At 42.8% G+C, this 19,094-nt stretch overlaps 1 protein-coding gene across 1 annotated transcript in view; it reads right to left on the reverse strand.

Annotated features, from left to right (window-relative positions):
• Positions 1 to 19,094, reverse strand: part of ACAD11 (acyl-CoA dehydrogenase family member 11) — a 366,306-nt gene that overhangs the window by 39,478 nt on the left and 307,734 nt on the right. The window contains exons 15-17 of the mRNA XM_085630689.1: positions 18,646 to 18,731; positions 14,078 to 14,149; positions 10,379 to 10,533 (exon numbers count right to left, since the gene is read on the reverse strand). Of these exons, the coding sequence (XP_085486815.1) occupies positions 10,379 to 10,533; positions 14,078 to 14,149; positions 18,646 to 18,731 (313 nt within the window). The remainder of the gene's footprint in view (positions 1 to 10,378; positions 10,534 to 14,077; positions 14,150 to 18,645; positions 18,732 to 19,094) is intronic.

Consider the following 19,094-nt stretch of genomic DNA (forward strand, 5'->3'; position numbering starts at 1 on the left):
AGATAGCCCAGCTAGGTCCCAGGGAGAGAGGGTTGTAGGGCCTCACGACCTATCTGTAGGAAGGCGTGAGACGGGGAGGTGTCCCGAGGTGCCCCAACCGAAGTCTCAGGGCCTGGAGAGTTCCGCAAGGGAGCCCCAGGTTGGGAGCCTAGGCTGTCCCGATGGGCCCTCCAGTGCAGGGGAGCCCCTAGTGTCAGGAGGACCCAGGGCAACTGTAACCAGCGCGCCTGAGGTTCTGGGGTTGGCCCAGTTTCAGGGTTTAGGTCCTGGGCTGGGATGCCAGGCTCAGGGGTTGCCTGACCTGGCGGGTGGGACCTCTGTTAACCGGGTCCCCCCGAAATTGACTTCCAGGGGTACTTTTCCCGTTAGGAGGGTGCTGAAATCTGGAAGGGGGTGCAGAGGGAGGAAGGTCTCGCCTCGGGCACCGACTCAGCCTAAGGGTTTAGACCCTAGGTTGAAGGATCAGTTGAGGGGTCAAGGCCCTAGACCGAGGAGGAAGTGTTGGTCTGAGGGTGCCTCGCAGGGTAGGGTGAGGAACCCCAGAAGGAGAGTTAGGGGGAGGAGAGCCTCGCCCCTGAAGGCTGGTCAGCCTAAGGGTGTGAACCCCAGGAGGAAGGACCAGAGGCAGTTTAGGACTGCAAGGAAGGGTACCGGAGTGGTCAACGGGCACTACAGGCCTGGGGCTACTGCCCCCCACTCCACGAGATCACCCGGGCCAGAGACATCTGGACGGCCCAGGGGCCGGTCCTGGCCACAACTAGCTAGGGAGCCCCAGTGGGGTGGTTTTGTTGGTCCAGGGAGGTTCGTTAGGGAACCATTGGGTTCCAGAGCGGAGGAGAACTTGCGGGTGCTCCTGCCGTTGCGGGCCTGCGTCCACCTTTTCTCGCCCCAAGCAGGGAAGTCCATCAAGGCATTGATCGGTCTACCCTGGCTTTTGGCTGGAAGGGGGTTGTGTAGGACTTGGCCCTTTTTCCCTCATTTATTTTCATTTTTCGTGTTGCTGCAGATTCAGGGAGCCATTTTAGCTGCCCCTGAAACTTCTGTCTGAGGGCCTGGAGCACAAAATGGTGGCCACCTGTGACATCACCAGCATCCACTGGAACCTGCTAGCACCTTCCAGAACATTCCAGAACCCTGTGACAGTTGGAGGCGGTTTAGAATGTTGGGAAGCTAAGACAGAGAGTTGGCAGTTGGAGCTGGCAGTTGGCACCTGACTGGTGAAGAGTGAGCAGCACAAACGTGAAGGAGGAAGGAGTGAAGCAGCAGGGGTGGAAACTTGTGCCTGGAGTGGGGTCCATAAACCCACCCTTGATACTAGTCCCTACTGACGGAGCCCAGCCTAGAGCCCTGTGTGGGAAGAAGTCAGAAAAACCATCCTGAGGACCTGGACAGCAGGAACAGGCCTTAGAAACAAGAGAACAGCAAGATCCTGACCTGGAAGCTGGTTTCCCTGAAGTCCGACGTCGAGTAGCCTAAGACCTGGAGCCCGAGGTGGAGAAGCGGCGCTGACTGGAAAAGCAGACGTCGTACCCGGAGCCGCCAGAGGTCGAGAGAGGGCGCCGTCAGAGGTCGTGAGGAATACCAGAGGTCGAGGAGGAAGTCACCCGAGGTCGAGTGAGCGGCGTCATCGGAGGAGTGAAGTCCGCCCTCCGGAGTCGTCGGAGACCGAGGTGAAGGGTAACGGAGGTCGGGAGTGAGGATCGCACTCCGGAGTCGCCGGAACCTGTGAGAATCGTGCCGGAGGTCGGGAGTGGAGGTCGCACTCCGGAGTCGCCGGAAACCTGTGAGGAGCACCGGAGGTCGGGAGTGAGGATCGCACTCCGGAGCCGCCGGAAGTCGACACCGAGTCAAGGCCGGCCGACGTCATCGAAGTCGAGGTTGCCATCGGACCGGAGCCGCCCGAGGTCGACATCGAGTAAAGACTGCCCGACGCCATCGAATCGGAGGTCGAGATCGAACCGAGGCCGCTGACATCGAGACCGGAGCCGCCTACCGGCGTCGTCAAAGAACTGACATTGTGCCGAGGCCGCCGACATCGAACTGGAACCGCCTCACGGCGTCGGAGCATCAGAAAAAGGGCAGTAAGTGGAGTAGAGGGCGCCTAAGGCCCTGTGGAGACCTGAGAGACTGCTCTAAGGGGCTAGGGAGGTGCTGGAACCAACCTGACTGTGCCAGGGGTGAACTGGGACTAATCTAGAGAAGTTGTGTGGAGAGAGAGAGCCAGGTCTCTGGTATTTTCCCCCTTTATCTACCTCAGTTTAGGCCTCAGCCTTGACCAAGCCAGGGAGTAGACACCCCCAAGCCTTCCACATCCCCACAAGCTGTGCCTGGGCCAAATCAGCCCTTAGGAATTCAAAAGTGATCTGATTCTATGAGTGTCACTGTCAGCTTTTAAGTATTTATTAGGGGCACTGTATTTATTGTATTTAACCTATTTATTGTTCCACTGTATTTATTGGTCCACAGTATTTATTGATGCACAATAGTTATTGGTTACAGTATTTATTGCCTCAGAATATTTAATTGCCTGTCTGTATTGCACTTTTATTTATGCCTTCAGTATTTATGATCACCCCTATTTATTGAATCAGTAAGCCAGTATTTATTTGTCCTGCACTTTCTAAAAAGTTTGTATATTGTGATTGTTATTTATTTTCTCCAATCAGCAACTAAGAGAAAAAGAAGATAAACAGATATTTTCATAATTTTTACGGTGTAGAGTCGTTTTTGGAACGGATGCACGCATGGTTATTGTTTGGGTATGTTGTATGCTTAGCACGGAGCCTGATTCCTGACCACTCGAGCCAAGCTACCACAGTGTGTCCGGAAGACCACCACCACCCCTTCTAGTGTGGGAGTGGTTTTCCAACAACATTGAAAACCAATTTCATAAGAAAGCCATGCTCTTGTAGTAATTACAATATATTTTGGTATGTTTTGAAATTTAAGTGCAAAAAAATAATATTGTATAGTTATTTAGTTTTTTCAATGTTAAAGCAAATTTTGATTTAAGGGTACTTTTTTAAATGCAGCTTTCTACTAAAAGGTTTCCTTTACTTTTTGAGATTCGTCTGGTAAAAGCCTCGGTTGTGTCTTTGAATATCTGCAGAAGGTTACAGCATTTTGGAAAGATCCCTCAGGAGGGAGCGGGCATTTGGACTGCATACTACCCAACTTTGGATGTGGTGGCTTTTGTATGTCAGCTTGACACTAATCATCCAAGTTTTCATAAAAAAAACTGAAAACCTGGTTGTCTGCAGGTTGGTCCCTTCATTCTGCTGCATAATATGTACTCTCTGTGTCTCTCATTTTTTGTGGGTTAGCTCCATAAAGTCCTTCTGGAATGCCTGCGCTCAATAAACAAACGCAGTGCATGTTTAATAGTCAATCTTACTAAAAACTGCAGATTGTTGCAGAACCCGTGTGTAGTGAAATGTCTCTTTTCACTTGTCGCCAAAATGTAGTGAAATGTTAACGCAGGTAAGAAGAAGTTTCTTTATTTGTATAGATGAAAACTGCATCCTCAGATTGCTGCTGAAGCCCGTTGAACTCGTAAAGTGCCAGCCTCGTCAACATTCCAAGGCTGCCTTCATGTCAGGGTTGTAAGACTGTACCAAATTGGGAACAAGGGGAGGGGGGTGGGGAATATTCCAAGTGGCAAACTTATAACACCGTGCTTACCTAAGGTGCAAGTTTCAAAGGGAGGGGGGGGGGGGGATTTTGATAAACAGAGGCTTTAAAATGGCAAGGACAACCCTTTCACAAACAAAAGACAATGAGCTCTTAGCCACGGAGGCCTGCGTCTTTTACAACTTTTGAGAACATCTCTCCTATTCGAAAAGATCAGTGTAAACTTCTGTATTATTACCTGGTAAGGTACAATGCACTTTATCTGAATATTCCTGCTGGTTGGCTGCCGCTCTCTGATAACAGGTATGTCATGGAACATGGGGGGGGAGGTGAGGCTTTTAGCAGAAGGCACATTAATTTCTACAAATTATAGAGGTATCTGCTTCTTTCTACTCTAACATCTAGCTCCTTTCACTTTTCAACAAACACTCTGAAGACTTTTGGGATGAGAACAGTAGCTTAAGTGACTTTAGACCTTACTTAACAGATTAACATTGATACATTGACTGAGATGAGCACCCCCTCTCAAATTTGCAGAGCGTATCGATGAGAGAACGTATGTGAAGTAACCTTTGTATCTGCATTACATAGCTTGAAAGATTCAAGATGTTTCAGCAGGCTTTCTAAGCAGCCCTTGATCTGCTACAGGGCCTCCCTCCCTGCAGACAACAAAGACCGTCATAGAGAAGCACATCATATGGCATACAACCTTGAGGAGAAGCACATAATATGGCATACAACCTTGAGGAGAAGCACATAATATGGCATACAACCTTGAAGAGATGCACTTCATATGGCATACAACCTTGAAGAGATGCACTTCATATGGCATACAACCTTGAAGGAAAGCACTTCATATGACATACAACCTTGAGGAGAAGCACATCATACGACATACAACCTTGAAGAGAAGCACTTCATATGGCATACAACCTTGAAGAGAAGCACTTCATATGGCATACAACCTTGAAGAGAAGCACTTCATATTGCATACAACCTTGAAGAGAAGCACTTCATATGACATACAACCTTGAGGAGAAGCACTTCATATGGCATACAACCTTAAAGAGAAGCACTTCATATGGCATACAACCTTGAAGAGAAGCACTTCATATGACATACAACCTTGAGGAGAAGCACTTCATATGGCATACAACCTTGAGGAGAAACACGTAAAATGCCACACAACCTTGATGAGAAGCACATAATATGACATATAACTGTGATGTGAATCCCTTTATATGCCTTACAACTCTTCAGATAGTGAAGCACAGCACATGCCATATGCCCTGCAGACAGGTCTGAGTGTTGCACCTCCTTGCAATGGCCCAACAACCAGCTTGCTCACAGGGTGGCAATTATATAAACCAGGAAACCAAACTTTCAGTAAAAAAAATTCAATGCACATAAATCTGAGACTGAATGGAAAATGTTATTGGCACAATTAAAATATATTCAGATTCTAATAAGAATATGATTCATTCAAAGGGTGAAAACAAATGAAGGGATAGGTCTAACCATATTTCCAATGCCTTCAGACTAGTTCTTCAGGAAGTGGGATTTTAGATTCAAGAAATAGTATGAAGGGGACAAAAGGGTCACTTACCTGCAACACCAGTTCTCCATCACGAGTTCTTCATTTCATTATTTCCTAAACATTGCCTGTCTTCGTGTATGCATGGGATCACAATGCACATGTGCACAATACATTTTCTTTCTATTTTTGTCTTTTAATACAAAGAAAAGTGCATGTGTAAAAAAGACAAAATAAATTGTACTATTCCAAGTTGCTGAGATCATATTCTTAGCACTAGAGAGGTTAGTAGAGAAAAAACATAAAAGGTAAGTGCTCCCAAGTGCGACAACAGATTGAAGAGAGCCAGTGGACCTCTACAATATCAGCTTAGAGCATGGTGATTGTTGGTGCCTCTGTCCATTTCAGCACTCTGCCAGAGAATGGAGGGTTTTAGCTATAAAACATCTATTCCATTGGCCCCAGTTGGGTAAAGAGAGGGTATTTAGGTTTCTTTAAAGACAATTCTTATGGCTGAGAACTGGCGCTACAAGTAAGTAACATTAACTTCTCCATTAAGGGATCTTCTCTAATATTTATACACGCTAAACTGAAAAGCTAGGTGACCCCTTTCAACTGGTGGAGGTGGAAGAGCCATACGGAATTGAAGCTGAGCACATTAAAACAAGCTGTTGTGGAACACCTGAATACTCCGATCTGCCACCCCCTGAAAAATGACCCCAAGCAGCATATTAAAATCACCTACTGCCTTGCCCATAACCAACAGTGGATGAGACAAAATATTCTCTACCACAAAGGAGAAAAGACCAATGCTACTTTTAAAAGCACCAGACAAGTCTGTACCTACATTTGCCTTAATCTAGGGTTTCAGGATTTCCCCCTTTACCAATGCAAAAGTCAACAACCCAGGGATTATTTCGAAGTTAGAACTTTTATTCACCCATCAAATCAATGTGATTAAGGGTGCCTGATTGCAACTCTACATGCTCCAGAAAATTCATCCTCTTTTATGCTTCACGGTGGATAGCTGTTAAAAGAGGCCTTGATATGGGATGTTTATACTGCAGTGATGCACTTTATTCTAAGCTGCCTACAAAACTAAAAAACAAATTAAAAAGAAGCTGCCACAGCAGGTTCTTATTGGAGGGCAGTATTAAATACTGATTTATCCATATGGCCTACATTAATAAAGGGGTTTTACTAACTTCATAACCTGTCCTCCCCAATATACCTATATGAGAATCTACCACTGAGCATCCATACAACTGATTATCCAACCCTAATTCAAACAGTTCAAAAAAGAAGGGCCCAAATGGTGGAATGCCCTCAACCTTCACCATAAAGGAGCAAAGTCATGGCTTTTCGTATATACAGAATGCAATGGTGTTCATTTGCAACCAAGTGACTTTTGCTCCTTTAGTAATGAATGGGAACAGCTACTCAACTATTAAACTGTTCTGTTCTGTTGCTACTGTTAACCTTGTGCACACAACTTTGTAATTCTATTACACCCCCTTTTGGGTCACTATGCAGCGCATACGCTGTCTATTGTTGAGACATATTATGGGATTACCAAGAATATACAGGGTCTTGGAGACCACCTGTTACTTTCCATTGGATGGCTTTTCTGCCACTCATCTGCCTGCTTCTTATTTGTGTCTCAGTTTGTCAATCTTGTGTTTAACCCTCCAATGTCACTATCTCTTTTGATTGGACGCCTTCTATGCTTGCACTGCTTTCTTGGCAAGCAATACTTTTTTCTTTTAGGTTAAGCATTCCATAAAAGTCCATGTGTTTTCCAGCCATCTTCCTCATGTACGTCTTTCACCCTGTTTTTCGTGTTGCTCGCTGTCACTTGTGTTCTTTTCAACATCCCCACCAGGTTGTGCTTGCTCTCTTGTCCTACCCTCCATTGCTTTCTTGCCAACGTGCTTTTGCAAAATGTTACTGTCTTGCCCATTGCTTCTACTCCCCACCCCACATGTTGCTTTCCCCACCCATGCACTCCTTCTCTTTTGTGGATTGCTTCTCCACCCAACACAGCCCTCCGTGTCGCTTCAGTCCCTGCACCCTCGTTGTTGCTTTCCCCTACCCATGCCCTCCTTCCTTTCAGCCCATTGCATCTACTCCCCACTTGTACCCTCTGTTCCTTCAATCCTCCTGTCCTGCTCTTTGTGTTGCTTTCCTCCACCCATGCTCTCCTTTTCCTCATTGTTTCTCCTCCACACTCCCAAGTTACTTCCAATCACCCACACCCTCAACCACTAGCGCCCTCTGTGTTACACCTCACCACCGACACCCTACCTGATGCTCTGCCCCAACTGCATTTTAAAAAGCAAAACTTTTTCACATCTTTTAATATATTGATCTAACTCTCATCGCTAAATGGAAAGGAAAAAAAAGCAGCTGTATCATTTTGCAGGTGTGCTCATGTGTGGTAAGCACATCTGCCAAATGAGGCAGCAGGCTGCATGTAAGTTTTATTTCTTTTCTGATTCAGCTTTGCTGCTCAGCATCAGGGATGCTGTACCGCATCGCCAAAAAGATATCCACAAAGCCAGTAGATCTCAAAAGTGAGTCCTACTGGCATTGCCAATGCTTGTTGGATATGTTTACCCCTGGCCCATTTGGCCAAGACTAGCAACTATCTTCCAGGCTTGAATGAAAAAAGGTATACTCTGTCAAAAGAAGAGAACAGAGCAACAAACCAATAGACAGCCTGTGAGAAAACCCTCTGGAAAAGGCCTTACCCTACACAATGGAAGTGGGTGAACTTATTCAACCTACAAGAAACACTGCATTAGGTTTTTGAAATCCAAGAGTTAATTTGCTATAAAATTCTGAGCATCAGGATAAGAAATCTCCGACTATTGACTCAAGATAGATATGAGTCTAGGATTATAGGAAAGAAATGAGGATGATGGATACAACCAGATTTATTTTGCATGCAACGGCACAAGGATAATAGATCTAAGGGTGAGAATCAGGGAATCAAAATAAAAAGCAATGCCACCCAAGACAGAAGAGGTTTAAATTCACTATGACCATTCTGTCATGATTTTATAAATATGGTCCATCCTACTGGAGTACCTTATGCTACCAAAGACGGTTGGTAAGGGCCCCCAAACCACTATAGATCACTATATCTGAAGAAATTCAGCACCAGACACAAGCAGCGAATACTATAATAGCACTGAAGAAGACACGCTAGCTTTGATGTCTGGAAAGAGGGCCACACTGCATTTGAAATCTGTTGTGCACCCATCAGACAATGCAGAGAGGGTTGTGATTGGTTGGTGACACTAGCACATTGTTGGAGATTGGTGACACTAGCACATTGTTGGAGACAAGTGAGAATGATCAACGCCATGAAAGTTTAAAGCATGACAAGAGGTCTTTTGAGGCGGTGCACAGGTCTCAGAGCATCATATGACTCCGAAGCATGAACAGAATCCTCTCTATAGAAGATTCTAATGTATATGGAATATACAACTCTAACCACCCCATACTTGAAAAGAAGGGTAGGTAACATGATTGTCAGAACCTTTCCTTCAGACTGTTGATGGTATTTTGCATCACGGTGATGTTTATTTCATAACAACATAAAATGTGCTTGCATGTTCTTGTGACCCCCAGAAAGGAGAGCTATTTAAATTAATGTACAGTCTTTGTCTTGGCAGTACACACTGTTAAGGACCAGAGGGTGTCATTGCACAATGCTACCATGGGATGCTACTTGTGAGAGACAAACCTGAAAACCTGAGTTCGGCCGGAAGTACTCATATGAGGAGAGTTACTCCTGTTCAGAGCTTTCATACTTGGGGCTATGAGGCTATGTAAAGGGAGAAGCCCTAGTTCACTTGCCCCACGAGGGAGTCTGCAATATTGTAGACACCCCTGAAGTGTTTATATGTAGCAATGCTTGAAGAGCAAAGAAATAAATGGGGTCTGAAAACATTGAACCTAGAGCCAACTCCAGATGATGTTCTGTCTGTGTACATAAGATGTATAATTTATCTTCCACCAATGTCACTAGTACCCAGTCCAAATATTAAGGTGAGCACTTACCTACACAAACAACCAATGGTGTTTCTCAAAGTGGCATGGTTCTGCTGTCTGAACTATGGTTGGCAAAAGCATTCTGTTAAACCCACAGCAGTTTGGAAGGAACTGTCTAGCCGCTGAAAAATAAGTATAACATTGTATGAAATAAAATTGAGAGACTTATATAGAGTTTGGGGGACATGGTACCCTGCCACACATGGTGGAGTGTCTTGCCAGCCATACTTGTGGTTCATCTGCTACGTTTAGAATCAGGGACCTACAATGATCCCGGCAACAAAGCCTTCACCCGCACCTCCTACGGAAACCTTTGACTGATGACATTGGGCCATTGGTCAAAGTCCCTCAAGCCGCAAAGCACGCTGACATACTTTTTTTCCTGTTTGGGATTGGCAGGGAATACCTGGTGGTCCTAACAAATAAATGCCCTCACACGCTCGAAGAAAACGCCAAGCATGTTAGGGCCATTTTTTTAAATGTTTTTCAATAACAAAAAGTGGGAGTTTGATTTTGGAACATAATAAACTATGCTGCGCAGGTCCACTGACCATGGTGTCTGAACAGCAAAGCTTCAGTGCCTTCAGCAGAGTCGAAATTCCGAAGGCACAGACAGTGCCATCTTAATACAGGCACGCTGGGCAGTTGCCCAGGGGCCCCATGCAGAACAGAATTTAACACAAATGTTCCGTTAAACATTTTTATTCTTCTTAGTGGTTGCGTGGACAGGGCCCATTGAGTGCACTGCTTTGCCCAGGACCTATAATGCTTTTCAGACGGACCTGGGCACAGAGAGCTGTCTGCCTGGCAGAGAATTCAAAACATGGTGGGCTGTAGTTCGCCAGGGTAGCAGGGTACATCTCTCTGCTGACCTAGTGCAATGGAATACAGCCAGTCAAACTATAAATAAGCCTCCTAGTCTCCTGGAAAAAGTTTTTAAATGATTTTGATTTTTGAGAGGAAATATGCAAGACACTTTATTTCCAAGTGATTTTTGATACAACATTCAGATTGCACTGCGTTATCCTAAGGCATCTTTCACATAATACCTTAGGTGTTCTTTGCATGCCAACCATCAATTCTTCACCTTCTACTAACATACAGCACAAAACTGTGAAAGGTTGCATTTGTTGTACTTCTGTCCCCAATACTTACATGCTCATAAAGTTTCTTCCCAAAGGTCTCCCGCTGGCCAGTACGCTCACACATGATTTGCAGAGCACGTTCGGCCACGCCTATGGTCCTCATGCAGTGGTGGATACGGCCAGGTCCAAGGCGGCCTTGAGCAATCTCGAAGCCCCTTCCCTCGCCTAGATTCAAAAGGTTTAAACAAAAAGGTGTTAGCTCCGCCATTTTCAAAGATATCTCCATTTTAAAAATCCATTCAGAAGCCCTAGGAGATCCATATTCAACCTTTAATCAGAGTTGCATGATGTTTGGTCAAGTTTTTTTGCATGAACCGGATTCATTTCATGTATCCTAACTACACCTCATGTCACCTGCAGAAAGGCTGATACCTGATCCAGGGCAACAACAGCATGACTAAGAAAGATGATGCACAAACAGAACCAATGCAGCCTGCCAGGCTGTCCTGTACATAACATTAGGGATGTGCAACTATCCAGCTCGGTTCTACTTTCCACAGAGGGATCTCCAGAGCTACTGTATGTCGAGTGGTTTAAGAGCATCAATGGGGACCCCAAAGACAAATGGGTATCCAATGTTGGATTCTTCAGCTATCTTTAATGCTACATTCTATAATTCTCCTATTGTGTTTCCAGTCAAGGGAACATGGCAGGGCAAAAACAAAATGTACACCCTGCATTCTCACACTGTAATGCTGTCTCACCTGCACACTGCAGCACACCACTGTTATTGTGTTCCATCAGAGAGGAGCAGTGTTTATAAGTGAAGTAACCCAGCCCTTAAACATGCCGCACACCTGGCACCACAGCAATCCCTATAAATTCTGTGTTGTAAAACCTTGATCACTGCTACTGCAGGAGAAGAATGTGACACCCCTTTGGGAGTAACAGGCAGTGGACATGCTATTAGCTTGGGAAACATCCTTTACCCCACAGTATTTACAACGACCAGCCTTGACAATGAAGTCACTACCCTGACTGTGACATTACCATGTGCTACTTTACCACGCAAATCGTTACATCAACTTGCTATAGGGGACTAGTTGTTGGACTGGTGTTGGATTTCTAAGTCCAACACCTTACCTACTGTTGCATAGACTGGAGTTGGAATAGTAATTTATACTATTCCAAAGTCCATCACCCCCTGAAGCAAGTTTTTGTAACGACTTGCGTGCTAAAGTAACACTACAGTCAGAGAAGTGACTGCATTGTAAAGACATGCGGGGTAAATGCATGTGGGATTCCATCATACAACCCATTAGTTTGACCAGGTAGACCCTTGGCAGTTATGCCAAAAGTTCACACTGTAGTCATTATCCTATCTTGCAAAGATCAATGAATGAACAATCTGGACACTGAGATTGGACACCCACATGCACCACGACAGCTTCAATTTGACACTTTTTGCTGCTCTTTGAACTCTTTTATCTGCCAGCCCACAAAAAAGATGCAGGAATGTTATAAATCCTACATTAAAGTATAGTCCTATTTAAAAGTATAAATTATAATTTATTTTCAAGCCATTACAATGTCTCAGATTTCTTCCCAGAAACAATCAAGTGATCAAGCCTTAATCATTCTTTTCTCTCTCTTGTTCCCATTTCTCAGCAGCCCCAGATGTTCTTTCAATTCCACTCCTCTTTCTAGCAGCGGCTGATCCAATGAGCAATGCTGTGCTTGTTGGAAAGAAAAAGGTCGAAAGGGCCTAAGGCTCTTATTAAACATGACTACAGTGAACACATATCTAGAGAACATAGGAAGGGCAACAAGTCATGCAGACTACTGTCATGCGTAGAAAAGAGGCAAACCAAAAAGTAATGTAACGTAATAGTAACTTATAAAGCGCACTGCAGCTCAACGAGCATCCTGGCGCTAAGAGAGGGAAAAGCAGGGACAATTAAAAAATGCAGACAGAAAGCTATTAAATTTTAGGGAAAAGCCAGGTTTTAAGTTGTTTACGAAAGACTAAAAGGTCTTTCACCTGTCGCAGCTCCAGGGGCAGTCATTCAATTATGACAATAGAGAAGGCCATCATTTCTTTTAACTTTTAGGAAAACAGCAACATCATCTCCACAATACCACAAGTAGATAGGTCAGAGATTTTAGACACCAGCCTGATCTGGAGCATATTAAAATAGGAGGCCTGCTTCCAAAGACAATGACATTGAGGACTACAGGTGCCATTATAGGAACAGGAGGTCATATCGGAGATTTACTACAAGACACGAAAAACACCAGTAACAACTGTCAACCCGCCACGTTCTACATGATGTATAGGGAAAATCCTGTACCTCACTTACACAACTCAACAAAAATGCACAGGTGAAGGGTGCTCTCATACAATTGCGCAAAGAGGTCCCTTTAAAAGCCTTGCCTAAACCAGAGACTTAGCAACATGTCTCCTAAGCAGTGTTTACACACCTTTAAACTCATTTGATGCTAAACTACCTTGAAGCGAAATAGGCTGAGCAATGAGATAAGATTCGCCTTTGATGAGGAAATTGGAAGAGGTATTGAATACAACTGGCTTAAAGACTACGTTTGTAAAACTTTGTATACCCTCCCCTTGGGAACTCTCCTTCCATCCCTGTGTAAGTGTAAAAGTGATGTGACTGGGTGGGGGTTGCGTGTCAGAATACCACCTACAGTAATATTGTGCTGCAATAATATCCTAGCCAAAATAGCGACTACAAACTATCATCAAGGTATGTATACACAGATAAGTATAGATTTATCATTCTTAACTCCACATCTACATACCTTAAGGATATAGATATATTGTGAAGGGACATATATGTGGAGTTACGTTTAGTTACTCTATTCCTACTTATGTATACTTAATCTCACAAAATTTAAGTAGTCTATATTTTTGGGAGCATAATTTTTAGGAGTCTATATTTGGGTACCAAACACCCGGGGGAGGGTAATGTAAAACAGTAAAAATTGGTAATACGTGCATTGGTAATACTTCCTTTTTGACATGTTATGCATCTAAGGAAACGCGCTTCGGGCCCTTTTGTTACCCAAATTTAGAAGGACGCTTGGCCTTTCATTCTTCTAAGGTTGATAACATATCTACTGATGAGTTGTAAATGGTAAGAACAACTGCTGTATGCACTTCCCCAATGCTACAGGCCTGTGACAATATGTGCTATAAAAACTATGCTTTTATTATCTTCTAAATTATTTGAGACCACATGGGGCCAGAGTAAAGTGTGATCATTGCCTTCTATTGCTGGGAGACATGTCAACACCAGTTAGAGCAGAGACACAATAATAATTAGAGAAATAATAACCTCTTCCTACCCCCACCCAGGAAGGTGGAAGGGATCTCAAAATAGGATTTTTTTTTCCCCCCAGGAAAATATAGTTTGTCAGTCGCGCGTATTGATGTCATGTAAATATAAATGTGTGTGTGTGTGTGTGTATATATATATATATATATATATATATACACATAAGTGTGATCAAGGCAGGGGATCCTGCCGAAACGTGTCATAGCCCTGAAGTAATTAAATAAAGAAATTACTGAAAGCCTGGGACTGCGGTGTCGTCTTTCTGGCAAGGAGAGTTGGTGTGCCGAAGTTGCTTGTGGATATATATATATACATCTATATATATATATATATATATATATAATATATACACACACACATATATTTATATAATTTTCTTTTTCGGAAGAGTAAACATATCAGATAATACTCACCCACGATTAAGTTGCCGCTTGGCACCCGCACATTATTAAAATGCACTTCAAAATGGCCACCGTGGGGAGTGTCTGGAAAAACAAAGATGTGTGTTAACTTTATGGACATTTGCATTTTCTTCACAAAGCACAGTTTATCAAACATTCCTTAATGCATTCAGATATGCTGTATGTGTTTGGAAGTGCATTTCATTAAGCTGAAAGTGGAAGATTCATATTGCGTTCATCCAAGGCAAATTTGGAATGTATGTCTATACGAAGGGACTCTAGCGATGGATCTAACATTTATATAGTGTGGTAACCACAAAGTACTTGTATGCTTCCCTAGAAAACTTACCGGGGTCTCCATTTATTTCGTTCAGCTTGTCGCATTTATATACTCCTGAATTTGCTGCAAGTTAGCATGGTAGCGTAAACAAGGGTAGTCGGTGCCCCTTATGCTGATCTGCAAAGAAAGCTCTTGTACACCTTCCACTAATCAGCCCAAGGTTATTGTTAATCACATAAGGTATCTTCAGCCTATATGTTTGCAAGCTGGGTACCGTACAGTTCTCAATGCTTTTGGAGTAGGCATGCCGAAATGCGTCAGGGTGAACAACGAGTTGCTAGAGCCTGTGCCAGTTTACAAATAAAATTCTGCTATTTCCAGATCTGGGCTGTGACACTTTCTTTCTTTGGATTTAAATTACGGGAATCTCTGTCGCACGCAGCCACGGCCGCCCTGCATGGTTGGGAGTCCCCGACGATGGAGGAGCTGTTGGAATATATATATATGTATATATATATTCCAAACGAAAAACACGTCCTTCTCAGTTCGTGCAATCAGGCCCAACCAGACGTGCTTCAGTACAAAATTCTTTATTCATGGCAGATCTCAAAGCATTACGCGTTTCGACTTAAAACAGTCTTAATCATATGCAGCCAAGAAATGCGAGTACGTCCGTTTGTTCTTTTAAACTTGATTTAGACAGCAATGAAGGACTACACTGTACCAGCCTTACATGTTGAGTATTCCTTAAAGTTGCAGTGGACACATTAATTTTATTAAACTTATCACCAAGCAAATTAGAGCGGAATTACTTCTCTACATGTGAAAGTTCAATATCAATCTTTTCAATAAAGTTTGTCAGTTGATTCCTTTTCAGTTATTATCCATCGATGTGATAAACCACAGCAACCACAATGCTTTGCGAGTGTCTTTTTCTCTCAAAGGTACGTATCCTTCAACGCTAAGTTCTTGAGTTTACCCCATGAATTATTACATGCACCAGGTGCATGTAATAAGAAAAGCGTTTTTGTTTTGCTAATAACATTGGCATCTTTGACGAATCTTCACGAACTTTTCAAAACTAGTTTGCCAGTGACTTCAGCTGCTGTTCAGAAAGTTTTGGGGTGATCTGTCAAGTGGAGGATGAGAAAAAGGGGTGCCCCAAAACGCGTTTTCCCCATGCAATTTCCCATAGGGATTTTAGACACAACTACAACCCGAACCGCTGAACATAATTACACCAAATTTGGCCGAAAGCTAGATCTTGCTCGAGAAAGAGTGTGTTTTGTAATTTGGTGTAAATCTGTTCAGTAGTTTCAGAGTTACTAAAGTAAAAAGATTTATGTATATCTAGAGGGCGAATTAGCAGATCAACGAACAAACAGCAATGCTGGCATTGGCTGACCGTAACTTGAGAGGAAAGTTACGGCTGCCATTTTGTGCATCTGGACACGATTCCCAGGGGGTACAATAAAATGTAAAAGTGATTGAAGGGGTCAAGGTAGAGGTACCCTGACCCCATGGGACTGATGGAGGGGATCCACCGGGATTCTCACGGATTCAGGCAGATTCGGGATCCAGACCCCAATTAAAAATGAACAAATACACCCACTCACAGACCCACACACCTACTCACACACTCACTCACACACCCACATACACAACCACTCACTCACCCATACAACTACTCATACACCAATTCAGACCCACTAACCACTCATAAACCCACTCACACCCCCTCACTCCCTAACAGCAACACAAAACTACTCACACACCTACTCACACACCCACACAGCTTCTCCTACTCCCACTTACACACCCACACAGCCTTTCACACACCAATATAGCCATTGACACACCCACCCGCACAGTCAATCACACAGCCACTAAACACCCACACACAGAAATTACAATAGCATATGTTTATATTAAATGTGTTGTTTTAGTATTAAATGTGTGCACTATAACCTATGGACCCCTTATTTGTCTGAAGATTCACGAATGATCCATAAAATGAATTTAAAAAAAAAGAAAAACTTGGCACATTGCATTCATAGAATGACTACATAAGTTACCTTACTTTCATTTAAAAAAGATTTGTTTTAAAATATATAATAAGAATGAATGTGTAAACAAAATGTATTTATAAACTTGTGAAAATGTATATTTGTAAATTGAACCTATCGGTCTAATCGTAATTTTATATTAAAACAGTAAAATTCATACAAAAAACAAAGGTTACGGGGACATTATAATTAGTGCAGTGAAATTATTGATGAGAAAATGGTGCATGGCGTGGGAGCGAGTTATAGTTAACTTAGGGCATGAGTTATACTTACTTGAGATAACTATAACTGCTGAATTTCTATGGTTTTGTGTGTGTAAATTCTGAACCTAACTATAACGTCCTGTAACCTTTGTTTTTTTCGTGAATGTCTAAGGTATGTATCTATATATATATATTATATATATATATATATATATATATATATATATATATATATATATATATATATATATATATATATATATGCGACCAGTCCTGTCTTCAACAAAATGACAGGTGTAGACTCCGTGAAAAATAAAGCAGGAATAAATGTATTTACAAGGGAACAGCCACGACGCATTTCGACGGCAAGCCGCCTTTCTCACAACCTATATATATATTACCCAGTAGCGGTTGCCACTGGGCAGTTATAGTTAGGTCAGCATTCCCATAGGAAATGCGTTTGTGTTTTGCTAATAACTTTGGCACTGTTTTCCCAGAAAGTGCTTTTTTCCCTTCTTTGTGCATGGAAAGTTTTGGGTTAATCCGTCAAGCGGGGACTGAGAAGAAAAGGGGTGCCCCAAAACGCCAAATACCCATGAATTTTCCATAGACTTCTTTAAGAAAAGATACAGCAAAAACTGCTGAATGAAATTACACCAAATTTGGCAGGAAGCTAGATCTTGGTTGTGATTTGGGACAAATTCATTCAGTAGTTTGTTTTTTTAATTATGAGTCAAAAATATTTGTATATCTGAACCATTGGGTCCACAATAGGCTTAAGAGATTCTCATCAATGATGTCAAAAATGATGTCATAGAACATGTCATGAGTGATGTAATATGTGAGGTCATAAGCAGTGTATGACGGTGGCACACGTTATAATTAGCTCCGCTAAATATAACTGGTGAATTTCTGTGTTTACTGTTTTCATTGGCTTAACCGACTTACTATAATCTTATTTTAATCAGTGATATATATATATATATATATAGAGAGAGAGAGAGATAGAGATAGATAGATATAGAGAGAGAGAGAGAGGGAGAGAGAGAACATAACAGTATCTGTGTAATATGGGCGCATATTGCCATCGAGGGGCTTTGATGATATTTACAAACTACTAGGTCAAAGGGCGACTGGTTTATAAATGTCACCTAAACCTTGATGGATTAATGGATTGTATTACACATGTTACTCATTACGTATTTTTTATATTACAGAATTTATGAACTGACGCGCACAGGCTTCACAAGCCTTAAAGCCGGAAGGCATTGCACACTGTTCCACCCCCAAAAACCAGGCAAAGGAACCGCTGGTTTCCCAGGTTCCGCGTTCGAATGCGGAAAAGAAGAAAAACTGACGTCAGCGCACCGGGAGGGGCATATATAGCTCCACTAACGTCATGTCCGGGGACGACGTCAGGGCGGAGCCGGACGGCGCCGCCCCCTGGCACGCAGAGGTGCTGCTGCAGGAAAAGTTTTCCGGATCCAGTCTGACACCTGGGGATAGTCATTGTGGAAGTGTTAACAGCACTGAAAGAAAGACAAAATGCTGGGTTTACTTATCTATTTGTTTAGTAAAGCTAAATGTCCCACAATTGAATTCGCCATTATGAACTAGTGGAAATAATTCATAGTTAGACATTTTTTTCTGTGAACTCCGAACTTTAAAACCACTGTCAACCATTCAATAAGGCTTAACCAAGTAGAGAGAGTGAGTGAGTGAGAGTGTGTGTGTGGTTGTCTATATGTTCTGAAATATTTGTGTTGTGCAGACATGGCGCCTTTTAGCTACTTCAGTATTCTTTTACGAAGAGGAGTAAAAAAAATTCAAACTATATTTAAAAAAAAAAATTATAATAATCATATTTAATTAGCCACTCACTGACTGTAAATGACAACCGTGCACTGCCTTGGGCTTCTGGTGATGCCTGTACAGAAATGTTCTTCCAATGTGTTACTGCTTGATACCATCAGAACTTTTAGATAATATTGCAAATCCATTCTAGATGGGCTGTGAGTAGGGTGATCTTACCTTCAAACCCAAAAACCTTCAGCCCCCGGACAAGTTTTACCCCCGGTGTGTCCAGGGGTACTAGCATCATGCTGTGCTGTTTGTATCTGGTGAAGACAAAATGAAGATTGGAGGAACTCAATTACTTACAGCTTAATGTTTCCAAAACTGGAGACCATTATCAGTAAATTATACATTTTCATATTATGATAGGCCCTGGTATTACAACCAATACACATAATTGGAACAATTAGAATAATATTCTTACATTTGCACAGCAATAAAGGATCCCATTGAAGTACTGCAAAGATTCGAAGATATAGGTACCCAGTACCCATCGCATACGTTTCTGGAGAAATTTACTAGGATCGAAGAAATGCCTCCTTTCTATCTAACTGCAACAAATGATGGACGGAATGCTGAATGATTCAAACATTCTCCCCCAGTCATGAGAACTGGGTTAAATCTAT

The sequence above is a fragment of the Triturus cristatus genome, chromosome 10 (genome assembly GCF_964204655.1).
Source record: "Triturus cristatus chromosome 10, aTriCri1.1, whole genome shotgun sequence".
Taxonomy (NCBI): domain Eukaryota; kingdom Metazoa; phylum Chordata; class Amphibia; order Caudata; family Salamandridae; genus Triturus; species Triturus cristatus.